The sequence below is a fragment of the Macrosteles quadrilineatus genome, unplaced genomic scaffold (assembly GCF_028750875.1).
Source record: "Macrosteles quadrilineatus isolate MER2022 unplaced genomic scaffold, UCM_ALF_1.0 Scaffold_8__2_contigs__length_117827958, whole genome shotgun sequence".
Classification (NCBI taxonomy): domain Eukaryota; kingdom Metazoa; phylum Arthropoda; class Insecta; order Hemiptera; family Cicadellidae; genus Macrosteles; species Macrosteles quadrilineatus.
In genome coordinates this window covers 62318211-62336682 of record NW_026542601.1, presented here as the reverse complement: position 1 = coordinate 62336682, position 18472 = coordinate 62318211, and the positions used below count along the sequence as shown (strand labels likewise).

Below are 18472 nucleotides of genomic sequence, written 5' to 3'. Positions count from 1 at the left end.
TTGAATCCAACCAAACTTTAATTAAGGCTATTCAACCTGAAAAAGGGATGAACATTGTGTTACTTATTTAATCGAAGCATTTAAACTAAAAAATGACAAAATAAAGTTCTATAAAAATTTAAAACTATTAATCCATGAGTAGATCCATAGTTTTTAAGAGTTGAAAACACTTGGCTCAATAAATGTACAAGGCCGTTGACACACAAATGTTTGCTTCAATTGGCAAAATATCTCATTATATCAAATTACGCATACCATTTGCCTTCATCACACGTGTAGTTTGCTAGCTGACTTTCAACATGAGACTGTATACGATCCTAGTTTTTATATCTTTGGTGAGTAGTTCATGTAACATACATAGTCAAAATTAAATACAACATCATGTTTTAGTTCCAAGGCGAATCACATATTTAGCACGACTAGTTTACTTAGCTTATATTTAAGCTATTTTACAACCAATATCAAATAATGCCATTGACGTAAATATCTAATCCAACCACCTTCCCAATATTATAGCATTGATAATATATGTTCCATAGCCACATTCGCTTTGCTAATATTTTAATTCTTGGATATCACCTTCTACTCTCTATTTTTGTGTTGATTTTTGTGTGGATAGAAATGAAGTTGAGAATTAACTTAGCCTTACCAAACTATATAGAGAAATATGTTTATATGTGAAATATGTTTATTTTTTATGTGAAATAACGTTAAATGTTATGTTGATCATATACTTATTATCAGAGGTTTATTAATGAAGAATAATATTGCTTAACGTGTTTCATGCTTACTTTTACATTCGTTTTGTCTTGAGTATTCTTTTACTCCTATTTAGAAATAAAATCAATTTATCTGCATACCAAAATGATGTATTATTAATACTCAAACCCAAATATATTTTAATATAAATATTGTAACGTATAGCTCAAGGCAACCAAATCCTTGGGAGGGGGCACCGGGTGGTTATGGGTGTATGGAATATCGCCCTCCAACCCCCCCCCCCCCAAAGAGAGGGGATCCAAGAGAAAATTAGCAGTTTTGAAACCAAAAAGAGAGGTTTAAGCTTATTTAAAATGCCAAAAAGTTAAGAAAAAATAAGCTTGTACAGCATTTTTAACCCTGGATCGAAAGGGTAGCTAATGCCCCCCCCAAAATGACGACACTGATTCACATTGAATCTAATGGAAAGATGTTTCGTTAAAATAAAATCCATTAGAACCCTGTTGCCGTTTACATCGTAAAGAAGACTTCTCTTAATTTTTCTGGTGGATAGAAAGGGAGTTGAGAAAAAACTTAATCTTACCAAACTATAGAGATTTACTTTAGATTTATTTTAATATTTTCTTACTCAATCCCTACTGGGTATACTACCTAGTATCCAAATACGTAGTTGGTAACATTATTCTCAAGTCATCGAACTCTAACAGTTTTGGTTTGCTGCCTTAGGCGAGTTTATTGCAGCAACAAAGACGTGGTAAGTAACTAAGACTAACATTTTACAATAATTCACAACAACTAAAATTAGTTAACATTTGCAATTTTTAAGATCGTCTCCGCTATATGCGTGACTGGCAGGGATCTTCTCAGCGCACAGTTTCCACATGAAAAACCGAAAACCCCTATCACAAAAACGAATTCAAAACTTGGGGCGATGTTTCCAAGCCATGGTGGGAGACAGTAGATCACTCCTAATCAATCAGGGTGTATTTTATGTACTTCATGTAAAAAAATATACTTGTTGAGACAAATTATTTGCCTACGCTTCTATAAAATCCTATAGTTTGATGTTTTAACAACCATATCACTGCAATACAACTACAATGGTGCGTTTGTAAACTATTAAAACACAATCCACCGATTTCAACCCTGCAATTCGAACATTTAAGGAAAGTGAGGCAATGAGACTTTTGGCTGCATACGGAAAATATGATTCTTCAACATTTTAAAAAGGTGCATTCTTTTAAATGTTGACCTATAAAACCAATATCTGCATAGGATATTGCAGGATATTAATAAGGGGTGTCCCTGAAACAAAGCCTTTGCCAACCTTCATATTGAACAGATTTTTCCAAATAAGGGGACATTTTAAAGCTTATAATCTAGCGCTCCTGCGAATGGGAATTTCTTTAGGGTTTCGCCCCCTCCACGTTTAATTCATTTCTAGAGTATACTTTCAAAGATCTCTTTATGACAACTATGTTTTTTTTTTTATAAAAGCTTAAATGTGAATTGTAATTCGACAGCGGTTCCTACAGTTAGACAGTTAACCACAGTTTGAAAAAAAAACTTAAAATGAAACGAATCCGCTTGTGAACATTTATTTGTAATAGGAAACGTTTTTCAACTGTGACCTGGTAGGGGTAGGCGAATCACGCTTTACTGTGTAGAAATAAATTCAACAAATTAATTTTAATTTCTAGTTTTTTCATCTTCCCAACAAACATAATCTTAAAAAGGTAAATGGGTATTGCACTGCATTCATTTTGGCTCGGAAACAAGTTTTGGACCCTATAAAACGGGTCCCCTTGTAACATCATATTTGTTCAACATTTGGTTTGTTATAAAAATACAAAATGTATTGTTGCTTTACATCTAGTAACTGGACTTGAGGTAAACCTCCTACACCTTGCTTATCTCATCTAAGTTGACAGACTAAGTTTTCACGGCGAGTTTGCAGCATAAGTTTGTCGAAAGTGGTTGAAATCTAGACTCAATTAGAGAATATTGGATGTGACGTAGATCAACTGTTAACATCTCTCTAAAACTTGTCAAACTACACGACAACTCTGCGGTCCTATAGCTAAACACAGTATGATATTTACTCCACATGTTTAAGTTTGCGGTGAAATTATGCTGATGTTTGGATTCTGAACTATGTAAATCATGTTGAAAATATAATACATTATTATGTTTATCAATATTGATAACGTACTGTGATTGTTTTTCCTAATTCCATTTTTATAGATAAATTCACAGTAGAATTTCCAATGGTTTTATAATTCACCCTTTTATTCAATAATAGCTGTTACCAGTCAACTTCGCTCGACATAACAGTCTTATTACTAATACTACTTTACCATGTCCCTGCCAAAGACTTCGCTAAGCACCCTTTGCGTTAGTTTATAACATTATTACATTATAAGAAATTTGTAACAGGCTGTAGGAAAAGAGCACAAAACACAATGTGAAGATAAATAAATAAAATATATTGTTTTGAGTTTTTACATAAGCAAAAATGTCAACAAAACATCTGATCAGCTGTTATGATCTCATCATAGTGAAAATCTTTTTACAACAGTTTACACATAAACAGTCTGGTTAATGCAATACATAGTCATACTAGGTCGTCTTTGCTCGATATACTTTTGAGTTTTAGTATGAACCAGCTAAGTTGTGACTTCACTACGGGCTAACATGACCTTTTACATTATTTTTCCGTATAGTAACAGCTATTAAGTCTTAAATGTAAAAAAATAATAGAAAAGTTATTTTTGACAGGAGAAAACATTTAAACTTGACAACTGATTAGTTGTTATGATTTTATTCTCTCTTAGTCAAAATTTGATAGCAATTGGGAGAGTTGCATGTTTGCTTTAATTTTTACCCTGTATTAATTTGTTTACGAAAACTCCTTTATTTTACTTTAGGCTGGATAGTAGTAACAGCTAGAACAAAAGATAATGGTTTAGAACAGGAAATGTTTTATGTTTTTATTAAGTTACGGGTTTTATTTGGTCTAGCTGCTGTCAACGATATAAACAACTCATGGATCGCTGGCTTAGTGTTGGCCGCGCGGTCGAGCTTCCCCCACCATCTACTGGCAGAAGCCGACGCAGCCCATACACTCGCAATTATAAAACGCGCATTTTTAATTGCTGCTGTGTTGAAATATATAGGGATAAAGTATTGCTAACGCTTGTCAAACTCTTTTAAATATCTAAACCTTTATGTCTGTTTTGTTTCTTGCAGAAAATAGCCCATATGAATTCTTTAAAAGCTACAAATTCACTAAACCCGATTTTTAGCAGTTTTTAGACAACTGATATTGCTAATTCCATATCGTACATGGTAAAATAATAAGTGATTACAAAGAAGAAATAGAAAGTGCAATATTCATAATTGAAACCATATTTTATGAAACAAAAAATTGTACATAAACAATTAGTATAATTTTGCTAAGTTTTAGCCTCAGACGTAACGTTATGATTGACGTAAACAAGATATTTTTTTCTTTCAATGTGTAACGACAATGTATCTTACAAAATGGGTCACAAAAGAGAAAGAAAAAAGTAGGCCTATTACGTTAATGTCAAGCATAGATCTGCGGTAAAAACTGGACAGATGTAGTTGGGTTTTTAAGAGTTCAAATATGTTATTTTCTGCAAGAAAAGAAGAAGACATTAAGTTTAGAATAGTAAAAAGGGTTCGGCATACATTAGCAATATTTTATATCTATATATTTCAACAGAGCAGCAACTTAAAAAAGTGCGTTTTACAATGGTGAGTGTATGGGCTGCGTCGGCTACTGCCAGTAGATGGTGGGGGGAGCGAGACCGCAAACACCGCCCGCAGTGCTACTGAGAGCGCAATCCAGTAGTTCTTTACATCGTTGGCTGCTGTACCCGTGCTTTGCAACGGGGAGACAAAGAATTAAAGTGCTGCACTCTGTTGTTAAGCCCTGTAACCTTGTAAATCTTAAATGCTATTGAATATCATAGAACTAGACTGTCAGCCATGCTGCGGTTACCATGGTTACCATAGGTTCCGGCGCACACCGCTGTAGTTTACGTAGCGCGTACGCCGTAAATACATGGCGCTCCAAGCGATGTGCGCCAGAAGATATGGTAACCGCAGCACAGCTGACGGTCTATATTTAATTCTTTTTGTCTATGATAGAACCCAACTTATTGGTTTATTATTTGAAACAGCTGTCAAAATGCATATAAAAAACATGAATTCACATAAGGTAAACATGGGAAATTCTAGAGCCACTGGGGTGGAGCTCCAAGGGAGTTCTAGTACGTTAATGGAAAAGAAACCTTTCCGAGAGTTTATGGAAAAACTTCCCAAAGTTTCATCACGATCGGATGGCCAGTTTGGTAACAAACAAAGGACAAACAAAATACAAACGACGAACGAAAAACGACAAACATACATTTATACATTTATGTTGGAAGTTTTTAATTACTGAACTTTTATTGTTAGTAATTAATTTAACTGTATTGAAAATTGCAATTAATTGTAAATAATTATGCATATATGTTGAATTAATCCGTTCTATTATATTGGAGCGCGAAGTGACATGAATGTCTTCTTGTACTGTCTTTAGTAATATAACTAAACAAATCACCTTTTAAATTATGTTAGATTACCACTAGGGCAGCGACATATGTTAGTGCTTGCAAATCCTCGGGTTGTTATAACAATTTAACTTACCATTTTATAAAAGTTCACACTAGCTAAACGTTAAGTTGACTCACTCAGTCCCAGCTATTTTGAATTGCAAATAGCTTTTAACACATCCTGACCTTGATCTCTTCTGAAGACGATTCAATATTGTAGTAACTTTGTGCTGTTCAACTGTTTGTAGAGAAAATGTTTGTCTTTTAGCTTCTAATGCAATTTATTATAGTTTTTCCACACAAAAAATATGTGTGACGGCTTTGAAGTGACATAGCTACAGTTGTCATATTTTTTATGAACATTTTAAATATACAGAGGGTCCAGTCATTTGTGTTTACAAATCATTTGTCCAACCTTATGATAATAGAGGAACCACCCTCATGGAGTCTATGAAAGAATGAGAACACTTTTACTTAACTATCTTGGAACACATTTTTAAAACGTACATAGCTCGATATAAAAAAAAAATCATCAAATTTTAATTAATTTGAATCTAACCTGGCACGCAACAAATTCTTGCTACCCTTTTACTTAAAAGCATATTAACAGTATAACAATAACCAAAACACATTATTATGTAAAATCTAGGGCAAGCCAGAGAGTTCCTTTTTTATCTGGCAATTTCAATCAAACAATTTTTCATAAACCGGAAATCCTTATTAAAGTATTACAATGACTTTAGTGATTAATGACAATGAGGGATTAGTGGCTACTCGTTCATTCTAAATTACAAACATTTTTTAATTAATAGGAATGAGAGTGAGATTACTTTATATGAGCAAACGGTGTTGGTGAAAATATATGCTAGAAATGGATAAACGATAAGTAAATCTTGTGTGGGAATACGTTATTATTCAAAATATGCGATTATTCTCCCATTTACTGGAGATAGAGAGGGTTCAGTAATTTAATAATGTCTTTAATAAATAGTAACTCAAACATGTTAAATATCATGTACCTTATTGCAAAAATTATTTGTTTAGTGTATCTGTTTTTCATTTAAACTACCAAGCTAAAACTCTAAAATTAATAGGCCTATTACGAAAATAGGTACAACTGTTACTAAAAGCCATTAGCAGCACCACATAACATATGTTAGATTATTTGAAAACTAGGTTTAGGCTAAATTCAATTTAACTAGGAGAAGGTAAATTATAGTAACAATAAAAGGTGGTCTTTGACCAGCGTTAGAAATATATATATTATAAATGCTACACACCTAAATGAGAAAGATATATGAAATAAAAAAAAACTATAACCCTTAATATTCAAATTAATATTCATTTAATTTGAAATAAATATTCAATTAATGACAATATCCACACATTGTTTGTATTAAACATACATGAAAATCTATTGTTTCAACCCTAATAATATAACAAAATAGTATTTCTAAGTAATTACTTATTCCATAAATCATTTTTGTTATAATAGACTATACTTAATTGTATGATCTTTTTCTTTGTTGTGGTTAAAAATGCTCTTATCCTTTCCATTTTAAGCCATACGCAAGATATCTTTAGATTTTAAAAACTTAGATTTTTTTAGTGTTGAACGATATTTGCCACATAAATATAATTTGACCCATACAATGATGTAATTCATACAATTAAAATAAATAAAATTATATTTTAAAATTTATTTAACTAAGTAAGACGCACAATTAAAACCTTACTGCTGGAATTAATTTAAATACGCCTTTTTAAGGAATGCAAATGTATATATTGAGTTTAAAAACTATAAATAATATATAATTTACTAAAACGTCGATACCTTATTAGCTTATACCTCATAAAACACTGTATTAACTCATGAACAACAGTACTTTGTTTTCGAAACAAATAACGATCCATTATTGTAAAAATAAGGTAAGAGCTTTAGAAAACACACTGTTTGGAAATAGTTTTATATCGCTTTCTCACTCTCTTTTTATTTCTCTTACGGGAAGAGCTCTCTAAGAGGTGCTAAAGTGCCTGAAATTATTTATGCAGAGTTGAAAATGGCAACACGCTTAAAAGCATTTTCTGGTTGTTTGGTTAATTTTGATATGAGTGATATTTGAATAAAATATATTATCTAGGGTTTCTCAAATACTGTGGTTATTTGCACAGATTGGGTTGATAATAATATCCAAGCACAATATACTCTTTTAACAGTATTTTATGTTAAATAAATATTTCCATATGTAAAGCATGTGTTTCTTCTAAATACATTTTAGTAACCAAAAGTAAAATATATTTATCGAGAATGAAATTTTTTATGTTTATTTTTTATCCTTGATACAGTCTATTCAGACATTCTTGTCAACGATTGTCGCAGGAAGTATTAGAGTATTTTTTTTTGTTGGGCTTATTTATGATTCAACACATACAATAGTCAAATTATTTAGCAGAATTAGCACTATTCTTCGAATAATTTAATGAACATAAATGGATTTCACACTATATGTTTAAACTCAGTTAACTCTGACCTTATTTAATTTCTAACATTAACAAGTCGGTTGGAAACATTGTGTTAGGCAACATCGATTCAAAAATAAATTAAGTGAATAAAAAATACCTAATTTATATCATTGCATACATTCCTTTTGACTGTACTAGCCTACTGTAAAATGTGTTGCACTTAAGCAATGTCAAAAGACGTTAGCTTAAAAGAAAAGGTAACATGTTTAAACTTTCTTAACATTATAGCTATTTAAATCCAATATTTTCTGTAAGCTAGTTAATTAAACATGCGTTTTACTCTCCGAATGCAGAATTAAACCATCCAACCACGTTTTGTTTAATGGAGTTAGTTACTAATTCATATGTAATGCCTTTGAGGTTTACATATTCATTTGTTTTCATATGGTGAAACGTTTAGTTTGGCAAACCAGATTTAGTGTTTAAACTGTTGTACCCAATGTTATTCAAATCTTCAATTAAAACGATTATCTTCAAACTCTTTATCTTTTGTATGTGTAATAATGTTAAATGTAATGTCGATCATATACTAATTAACATAAGCTTATTAATGAAGAATGGTTTGCTAAACAAGCCGTTTCATGCTTACTATTAAATTTATGTTTTCCTTTATTGCTTCTGGTGACTCATATTAAGCCCAAAATATTCAATATAATTCTATATCAAAATTATATATAATTCAAGCCTAAATTAAAAGATAAATATTTTAGTATAAACAAGAGCTCGCCCCATGGTTGAAAACTCGACCAAAAGTATGTATTGTGCAAATTTCTCAGTTTTCACCCCACGCTGTATATAAAATATGTTATTGGAATTTCTTCCCTTCGTTTTGATTTTCTGTTAATATTTTGTTGTTATTTTCGTAAACATGACAACCCATAAGGCTATTTTTTTTAAATGAATTATTTGTGTTTATTTTTTAGCCTATTTTAACTTATAAAGGGATTCTGCACATATACAGGAAAATTTCTTTCATTTGGTACTAATCGCGTGGAATTCGGTCCAGTAGTATGACAAGGCTGGCTGTCATAAGTTTTTCAAAAGTTTTTTAATATATAAGATATTAATACTTAATAAGTCAAGGTATTTATCGAGTTTATGTAAAGTTTATTTATTATTTATTATATTTTTTATGTAGTTTCTGCATTTGGAGCCCGACCCGTAATTTTCTTATATGGCTGTTACTTTAAATTCAAATGTTGCATAATTGATCACAAGCTGCCGTTATAAATTAATAAACTTCCACCAGTACCTTTTTTATTTTTACATCATGGTCAATGATCGAAGATTTAACACTTCTTAAGCATTTTTCATCGTTAACGATATGTAAATACTAATATATCAATGCCAAAGCGGACAGTTTAAAATTTCAATATCGTTTTAATAAACCTTTGGTCCCAGTTGCTAGTAAATCCTAGGTATCGAACACAAGTCATGTTGAATCATATATCCATTACAATAGTTCTGCGTTTGCCCATATTAAGCTTGTTTGATTATATCTAATAATGTGCCGAGTGACTATTTAAATTGCTAATATTATGACTTTATAACAACTTTTATCAGTTGCATTTTTTGGTAGTTAAATTAACCTATAAATAAACCATAGGGTATTTATAATTTACATTGTGTATAATGCATAAGAGACGTACGCTTCAAAACCACCTATAATGAGCAAAGGCTATTGCATGCATAAAATTAATTTTCTGTATACAAAGTATTTGTGCATATGTCCAATGCAATTTAAGAACACAAAATAGTTTTTTGTAGGTAATAGAACATAAACTTGATGAATTTATTTATTGTTAATTCGATGTCCTGCAATGCGTATTATATTATAGGAAATAAAAAGGGTGTAGCTAATATGATTCCTTACGGGTGAAAATCCAAAATAAAAAAAAAATAAATAAATAAAAACTTTGCTAAAATATTATGCTAAAGTATCTTTGTATAAGACACCACGTTGATAAATAAAGTAATCTTTTATGTAAGCGAATTGACAAGAAGGTGAGTTTTGTACCATTAAGACAATTCACTTCATTTACTCAATTATATTTAAAGATAATTCATCACTAAGGAACAAATAATTATCTCATTTTAAGACTAATGCTTTGCCACATAAAGCTGTTACTGACTCGCAAACAAATAGTTTGTCAGTTGCTGCACAGACTGAAGAACTTTCCACTCTATTGCTTTATTAGTTGGCAAGTTGACTTATTCAATTAACTTACTTCTTAGTTAATGGGCGGAAAGTCCTTACACAAAGTTTACCGAGAAGTTTAAACGTTCATCAGCTGACAATGGAATAGGAATAAGGGCAAAATTATGTTTTAAAAGACTGTAGGTATAATAATAAATAGGATTTGAGTATCAAATAGTTTACATTTTCATTTAAATACGATTCCGAAGTTTATAACTAATTTTTGATGACATTTGGTGGCATAATTTAATTAATTAATAGGTTTAGGGAACTTGCTGTTTCAGAATCGTATTTCAACTAAGGAACGAGCTATTTTTGTAAAAAAAGGATGCAATTACTTGTTTTAATACACAAAATTACAATGCAGGTAAAATAAAACAAAATGCAACCTTCTATGAGGACTGCACTGTTCCTATGTACTTTTGTCATGTTTGAATCAAGTTCAGACCACACAAAAAAGCATAACGTGATTAGGTTAAAATTGTATGCACCACATTACACATTTTTACTGTCAGTCCATGTCGTGTGCTTTGCCTTATAAGTTGAAATTATAATTATTTATTGTTGCTTGTTTAGTAACTAAGTTTAGAATATACTCTCGAAAAATTCGGCTTTACTCTTGTAAATCCACCCATATCTTTGACACTAGGTTCTTGTTTGAAAATGTAAGGTTGCCGATTCTTGAATTTGTTATTGATTTATACTGTATACTCCTTTATCTTATTGAGTTGAAGCCAATATTATTTTCTGTGTCATCTACTAAGTATTTTACAGCTATGCTTTGCTACATGATGCCAGTTACATGTAATAATAAAAGATTATGATTCACAAATTTTCGAAATGTTCTTTATCAAAACATATGAAAATAGAATAGCCTACTTTGACTAATGGCATAATGTCCGTTGCTCAGGTTACTTGAAAAACTAAGTACCCCTATCAATTAGCATTGTAAACAATCATATAAATTGTAATTTAAAATGATTGCCTGATTTTTAGGTTGTTTTCCAAAAATAGTACATGCTTGAAATTTGTTACGACATGTTAACGCGTATAAGTTGGACTGTTGTCAAATATAGTGGACAAGTTTCACACACCACTTTCACACTTATTCAAAGTAGCTTCACATGTATGCGGAGACATTTTACATAAACATAACTTTAACTTTTCCTCCTCTTTTTGCTTTTGCTCCACCTCTCTTGCCGATCGCTTTGAGAGCTGCTCTGGCAAGCTTCTGCATGGCCATCTGTTGTTTGATCTCCTGGCCACTCATTATCCTCGTCTCCCTGGGGTGTCTGGAGGGTGGATACTCTCCTGGGTTTTGATGGCCTGGAAGATCATCTGCAGGTGGTTTGCGACCAGGTGGAGGCTCATCCGCTCTTCTGTATATTGAGTCCCCTTGTGCATTCATTAGCCTCTCAAGTTGTTCTCTGTCTGTGTGATTGAAATAAATAAGTAAAGTGATATATTAAGATGTAAAACGTAGACATTTAGAATATTATAATTATAAGTCGTACACTAAACAGTTTTTGAATGTTTTTCATTTATCAAGTTGAAACACCACTGTTACATACTAGCCTAGTTTGTTTTGTTAACACTATTAGGGCTGTCAACATGTTTGAACATGAAAGTTGCATTTATTTCAATGTTAAGCAATGGCGGGAATTCCCGTCATCAGCACCCAACGTGTTAAACAATCAATTATTTTGCTGAAAAAGTTTAAAAAAATCCAATGGGAAAAGTAATAGAAACTTAGATAATCACACCCTAGGTCAATTGAAAAATATATGTAGTTTTTGTTACGCACTCTTCTTTAATTGCGAAAAAGGAAAAAGGATTGTCTACTTCTTGCTGTCCTAACGGCAAGGTTACGTTGCCAGTTCCACAAATAATAATTAATTCATACAAAGTTTATTGACTGGAATTCACCCACAATCAAGACATTTCAAGTCGAAAATAACAATCACAATAACCCATGGTCAGAGTCAGTGGCAATATTAAACCAAACATAAGAGGTCTATACTTGTGTATGTAGTCAGCAGGTAAGTTAATCGTAGAATCAGAATCACACATATTGTTGAAGATCGAAATACAGTCACTAAGATCAATGCAAGCTGTTTAATAATAGAAAATTAAAATAGTGGTCAAAATCAAGTGCAAGAATTATCCACCGTATTTAAACAAATAATTCCATACTCTCTCGCTGTAAAATTTTGAAAATAGCTATAAAGAAACTTCACTCGGAATATATAAGAATGTGGATGTATATGGACAAGAAAAGAAACAATTAGTGCACCGCATACTCCCTTTAAAGGAAGATCCAATACATCTTTTACCTGTATTCAATTAATTTAATAGCAGTAATTTTCCTTTAAAATCCGTCGAATGCATATTACTTTAAGCCAAGCTAAGTCAATCAACAGTATTTACAACCTTTTATAGATTTATAGATTTTTTAAGACTTTACTACATTCTATTTTGTTTAAATGAAACTTTAATTAATGTAATATCACTTTATTTATTTTAAACTATTTCAACATTTGCTTTTGCACACCAATAATTAATTATCTTAACTACTATTGTTTCAACTATATTGTTAATATTTTACAAATTTGAATATAGCTCATATTACATTATGTTTGTAGATATTTAAAGTTTCTTTTTGTTTTTATATATTTGGCTCAGCAGGTTTGGTTTGGTGTTTGGACTTAATGGATTATATGTTCGTTATAACTAAATATATATAGGTACTACTTATATAAAATCCAATTTAAGTAGATGTTAGTACAAAAAATATCAAGTTAAATATTTAATACATGTTGAATACGTAACGTACGATTTTTGTTACTGAGATGAGCTGTTACTTTCAACTAGTAAAAACTAAAAGCTAAAAAAATATGAATTCAGCCGGGTCAATTTTCAATCCGATAAAAAGCCATTTTTAATATCAAACTGGCACTTTGATTACTGGAAACAAATCACTACGATAGGCCTAAATACTAAATGTTAGAACTGGGACTACTTCTCACCTCTCATAAACTTCTCCTTCAGTTTCTTCTTTGGACGGACTTCCTCCTGCACTACATTGGAGCCGGTTTCAGCTTGAACGGTTTCTGATGCAACCGGATTGTTAAACTCTTCTCCATCACCTGTCTGGATCTCGTGGTTATCAAAACCAGCCTCGGCCATGGATTTTGCTATTCCATCTCTTTCTCGAAGTATCTTTGCATCTTGCATAATTTGTTCGTCACCAGGTTCATTCATAGAGGTTGAATATGGGAATGAACTAGGGTCTAATTCTTTTTGATCTATTTCATCGTCGTCATCCTCATTCTCTAATCTAACCTCCCCATCCTCACCCTCTCCGTAATCCGTTTCATCTTCATAATGATTCTCTCCATGGTCATCTTCATCATCTTCTCCATCATCGGCACCATCATCTTCATCCTGATCATTAGAATATTTCTTAGTCACAATTATAAGTATTCTGCTACTGGTACATGTTTAACATGAGGCATTATACATGACAGTTCATGAGCTAAGATATTATTTCACAAATTAATGTTATAGATTTTGAAATTACAACCATGAATATAAATGCAAACAAAAGAACTATGTTAATATTCTGTATTTTACTATGGTTATAAAACTAGTTTAGCTTTGTTTAGGTTTAACTAAGTCGTTAAATAAGTTTTCTCATAATCTACTAACCTTAACCTTTAACTCGAGCTTAGGCCGGAAATAGCCAATTTATGCCCTAGTGACGAAATGCGCCCTTTATTAACCACATTTTCACTTCCATGAAATGTATGCATTAAATAATATTTAAACATTTTTCTTTCCTGTTATGTACATACGTTCTGAGTCCGCGTTGCCTGTGGGTCTGGTCCTCCAGTCAAACCTGAATAAGGTTCTCCCATTCCTGAAAACGTATCTTCCTCTCCTCCGCCCCACTGGTCTCCTCCGAATGGAGCCCCCCCTCCAAATGGAGAGGGATCCTCTCCATACATCCCCCCTCCTCCAAAAGGTCCACCAAAGGTGTCTCTACCCGTTGAATAAGGGTCCTGGGTAAAGTTCATTTGAGAGCCAAACCCTTGCATATTTGACATTTGATTCGTTCCGTCTGTCGTTTGAGGTGCAATTTTTGCTCGTTGGCTCTTTACTATAGAAGACAGTATTTTATTATTTCCACTTTACATAACTGTTCATTTAACACTACAACTAATATATAAATGGTACCTGTATATATATATATCCATGCTATAAATATACCTATATCCATGCTACATATATACCTATATCCATGCTATATATATACCTATATCCACGATCTTGGAATATTTTAACCGATAATAGTGAAGCGAGCTAGTATAGTGGTAGAGGTTCAGGTCCCACCGATCACCAATGAATTTCCAAGTGATAACTGATTATCAACCTTTTGAAAGTGCTTGTGTTTTATACGATTCTAGCTGTGGGAGGACGCGATTGGACGGGATTGGTTCTATACATATTTTGTAATAAATACTTAGTCGTCCGCTTAAGGTTTTAAAACCAAAATCCAAACGTATTACTTCATTAGATTTTATGTTTTTTTTCATTTTGTTTATTTATTTTAATTTAGGTATGTTAAGTGGTGTAAATTTATTAGGCTACTTAGTACGTAGTATAAAGAGTTCAGCGCGATGCATTTATGAACATACTTTAACTACCTTCACGGTTTTATTTTAATCGATGAACTAAAACCTTCACGTAAAGGGTAAACCTTTCGATAATAAACATGCAAAAGAGTAAAAAAGAATCGTTCAATTTTGAGTACCGTTGTGAAAAAGAGCAGATTAGTTGTTATTTACTCGTATGTAACATAAAGTATTATAAAAAAGTTGTCTTGTTTCCATAATCAATGACATATATTTAGAATAAAATCCATGAAAATTTTTTACAATAAATAAACATACCACATAGTTGTGTAAAATGTTGTTATTTCATTTGTTTGGATCAGCTGTCTGAAATTGTGAAATAAGCATTTGGCAGTTGGTTGTTTTTATTAAAATGTTAACGCAAACATTGTGAGTTTTCTCATCCTACTATGGAGACTAATCAATATTGACTTTTGAAAACCTTACGTCTAGATATTGACGGGCCTTGGTCCAAGGGAGACTCAGGAATGTGAATAAGCCCAAGACACTTCTAGATAAGTCGACACTTCTAGATAAGTCGACCATCTTTGTGCTTAATTTTGGCTATATCGGTTTAGTGGTTTAGTCGTAACAGGCGCACAGACAAATGGACAAACACAACCTTATTTTTATAATAACTAGTATAAGATACGCGTGAATAAATATTATAAACAAATAATCTACCTTGATTAGGTTTACCTTTATCAATTCCAATACAATTGATTTCTTATCTTTTATTTGTTCCTTTTTATTTTATTCCAATGTAAAATCTAATAATTTTGCACTACGTTTAAGGACCATGCAATAGGTATAACTTGAACCATTTTTAAGATTTTTCCGAAATAAACACACACTCTCTTAAAAAAAGGCTCCATTATATAACAGAGTTTTGAAAGACAATCAAAGAAGCAGTTGTGGTGGGAAAGTAACATTTGCTGTTGACGTTGATTACTGACTCATTTTGTTTCAACTGTGTCATTTGCTGCCTTGAGCTGAGAGTAGATTACTAACATTTAGACATTTCTAGTTTCTCAGTTTTAAGATATTAATTATAACACATAATGAAAATTAACCGATATTATTACTTAAAATCCGACTATTTTCTTTGTACCTATGCTTTGGTTGAATTGCTATATTAGGATAATTTACTAGGCTATATACACTACAAACACATAGTTCGTAGTAGAATATGTTGCAGGGTTTTTGTAATTTATGACACTTTGAGTCGGTTTGGATAAACTAATATGATAAATAACACAAATCACAACTGTAAGGGTTTTTAGCACGTTTCTTTATTAAGAAAACCAAACAAAACTAAATCTTATCCACCATATTTTTAAATTTATACGATTAGTTTTCCTTTTAAATAGTTTTACAAAACTATGTAACATTTAGTTTTGTGTAATATTCCAATGCACTGTAAGGTTTATCATAGAATAACGAAAACATATTTATGTGTTATGTTATTTGTCACAAAATATGGCGGAAACTATCATAAAATGATACGGTTTTAAACCCCTCTCTACTTCTTTAACAATTTATTTTTTATTTCACATTCGAAACAAATGCAATATTTCGTGATTATTCTGCAAGTTATGATTTGCAAGTGGATGCCATTTTTTTAGTTTAATGATCATTGCCCATTTGGCATTATATCTAGCAAATTATAAATACCACCGCCACAATAAACCTGCTGATTAATTGATTTTCAATCGGCCTAATTGAATTTCCATTTTTATATAGCAATAGTTAAATATCGAGTACCTAGGTTTGCTGCTACAATGAGGGCGGTAAACAGTGTTTTTTGTTAAATATAATAGTATAGCTTACTATAAAATGAATTAATTTGACAAGTTAGATGAAAATGTATCCATAAACAAGGAACATACAACAGGACGACACGACAGGGTGTTATTCTCTAAAAGAATAACATAGAAATTTTGAGTTTATAATTTTCTTTACTTCAGAACCAATAACCTTGCAATGCACTTTAATATACAAAATTATCTCTTTTTAAGCTTTACAAAATAGTTTGGAAAAAATTGTGAAAATTTATGTTTTTAGAGTAAAAAATAAGAAAACCAAATTTTTACCAAAAAAAAAAACCATCACAATCCGATATGCTGGTTCATGAACTTGTTCTAATAATAATAACTAGGCTTACGCTTTTATGCCCAATTTCTTAAAATCGGATAATTTTACCCGAGTTGTCGTGCTAACATGATTCATATACAGGGTGTCTCACCTACAGTGAACCAATAGGTAACTTTTTATAGTGATATGTAGAGCTATCTTCTAATGGATCATTCGCCTTTATTGTATAAGATGTTTTTTTGGGATTCCTTCGAACTTTATAATATGTTCGCCATTTTCCAGTATGGCCAACAACCTTATTATGCTATAAGAAACACCCTATATCACTCACCCCATATGATTGTTTTATAATGTAAATGTAATTTAAAAACGTATTCATTACATTCTTTCCCTTAAACACTTAAGAAAAAAGAATTTTGGGGTACCCTTTGCATACTGTAGCTCCTAAAAGAGTAAGTTTAGAAGTAATATTTATGGAATAAAAACGTCTTAAAATTGTATCTACTGTACAATAAACAAATCATAAACAATGTTAAAACTCTGTTGTTCAAAAATGGCCACCATTTTAACAAAATGGCAGCCAACATTAATATTGGGACACTCTGTATGTTATAGTATTTTTTAAATGTAGATGCAAGTTTAATTTTTTCTTTCAACTTACTCGTTTAGGTGCTACATGATGCAGAATGTACACCACAAACCTTTTTCTTAGGTGTAATACGCTGTAACTCCTAAACGAGTATCTTTAGATAAACTATTTCAAGAATGACACCGTTTTTAAATTTTATTTAAATTCCAAAGCAATCATCATGGGGGTTCGATATGATATAACAACAAAAACATATTGGAAAAAGTACAATTTTTTACAATTTAATCCATCCGAAAAAGCATAATATAAAATAAATAGGAATGCTCCATAGCTATAATTCTATGTCATAGCTCAGAGTAATAAAACATCTCTGAGGTCATAGTAAAAAAGTTAGCTATTGGTTCACTTTAGGTGAGTCAATCTGAATTTGAACACATGGTGTTTTCGTGCCCAAGGGACATTAAAATTAAAAATAAAATCGGACCCGGTCTATCATGAAACCTATGGTTATAACTCATCCCCTCTGTGGAAAAAACACAAAAAGGTAAATGGATAAAATGATAATGTTTGTAAATGACAAATTAATTTAGACTTACTTTTTCTCCGGTCTCTAATGTTAATCCCTCTAGCCTCCTCCATGGTTTTTGGTGCGGGTTCGTTAATTTGGTCTCTGAACTTTCCCGCTTCAATAGCTTGACTCAAAGTCTCATAGTTTCTAGGGGGAGCTTTCGGAATGTAAAGATGCGAAGCTGGATCGGGATCTTCTAGAATAGGACCTCGCAAAAACGGAGCACATTCCACTTTCTCCATGACTTGTTTGATCTCTTAGTGCACACTTGTTGAAAGTACCTAGAAAAATATAAAATTAAAGAAACTATATCACGAGACCTAAGCTTATTAAAACATAGCACTTGCACATTTTTCGTATAATTTGCAAGGAAAAAATTTTTGGAACATGATTGAGATCTAGAATTATCAATGGTTAAAAAAAACTACATGTGATGTAATCAATCTAATGGAACTGTTACCAACGACACTTTATAATGTTCACTAA

At 31.7% G+C, this 18472-nt stretch overlaps 1 protein-coding gene and 1 long non-coding RNA gene across 2 annotated transcripts; one reads left to right on the top strand and one right to left on the bottom strand.

The window, feature by feature from the left end:
* Positions 1–250: 250 nt before the first annotated feature.
* LOC128999335 (uncharacterized) lies at positions 251–1751 on the top strand. Its single transcript, XR_008491277.1, has 2 exons — positions 251–335; positions 1547–1751. It is a non-coding gene; the product is annotated as an uncharacterized LOC128999335 (long non-coding RNA).
* A 9135-nt stretch (positions 1752–10886) lies between these two features.
* Positions 10887–18228, bottom strand: LOC129000428 (uncharacterized). The gene is made up of 4 exons (XM_054427392.1): positions 18015–18228; positions 13917–14221; positions 13089–13506; positions 10887–11493 (listed from the first exon to the last, which is right to left on the bottom strand). Exons 1-4 carry the CDS (start codon positions 18226–18228, stop codon positions 11204–11206), a joined length of 1227 nt encoding a protein of 408 aa, XP_054283367.1. The 3' UTR covers positions 10887–11203.
* Positions 18229–18472: the final 244 nt, after the last annotated feature.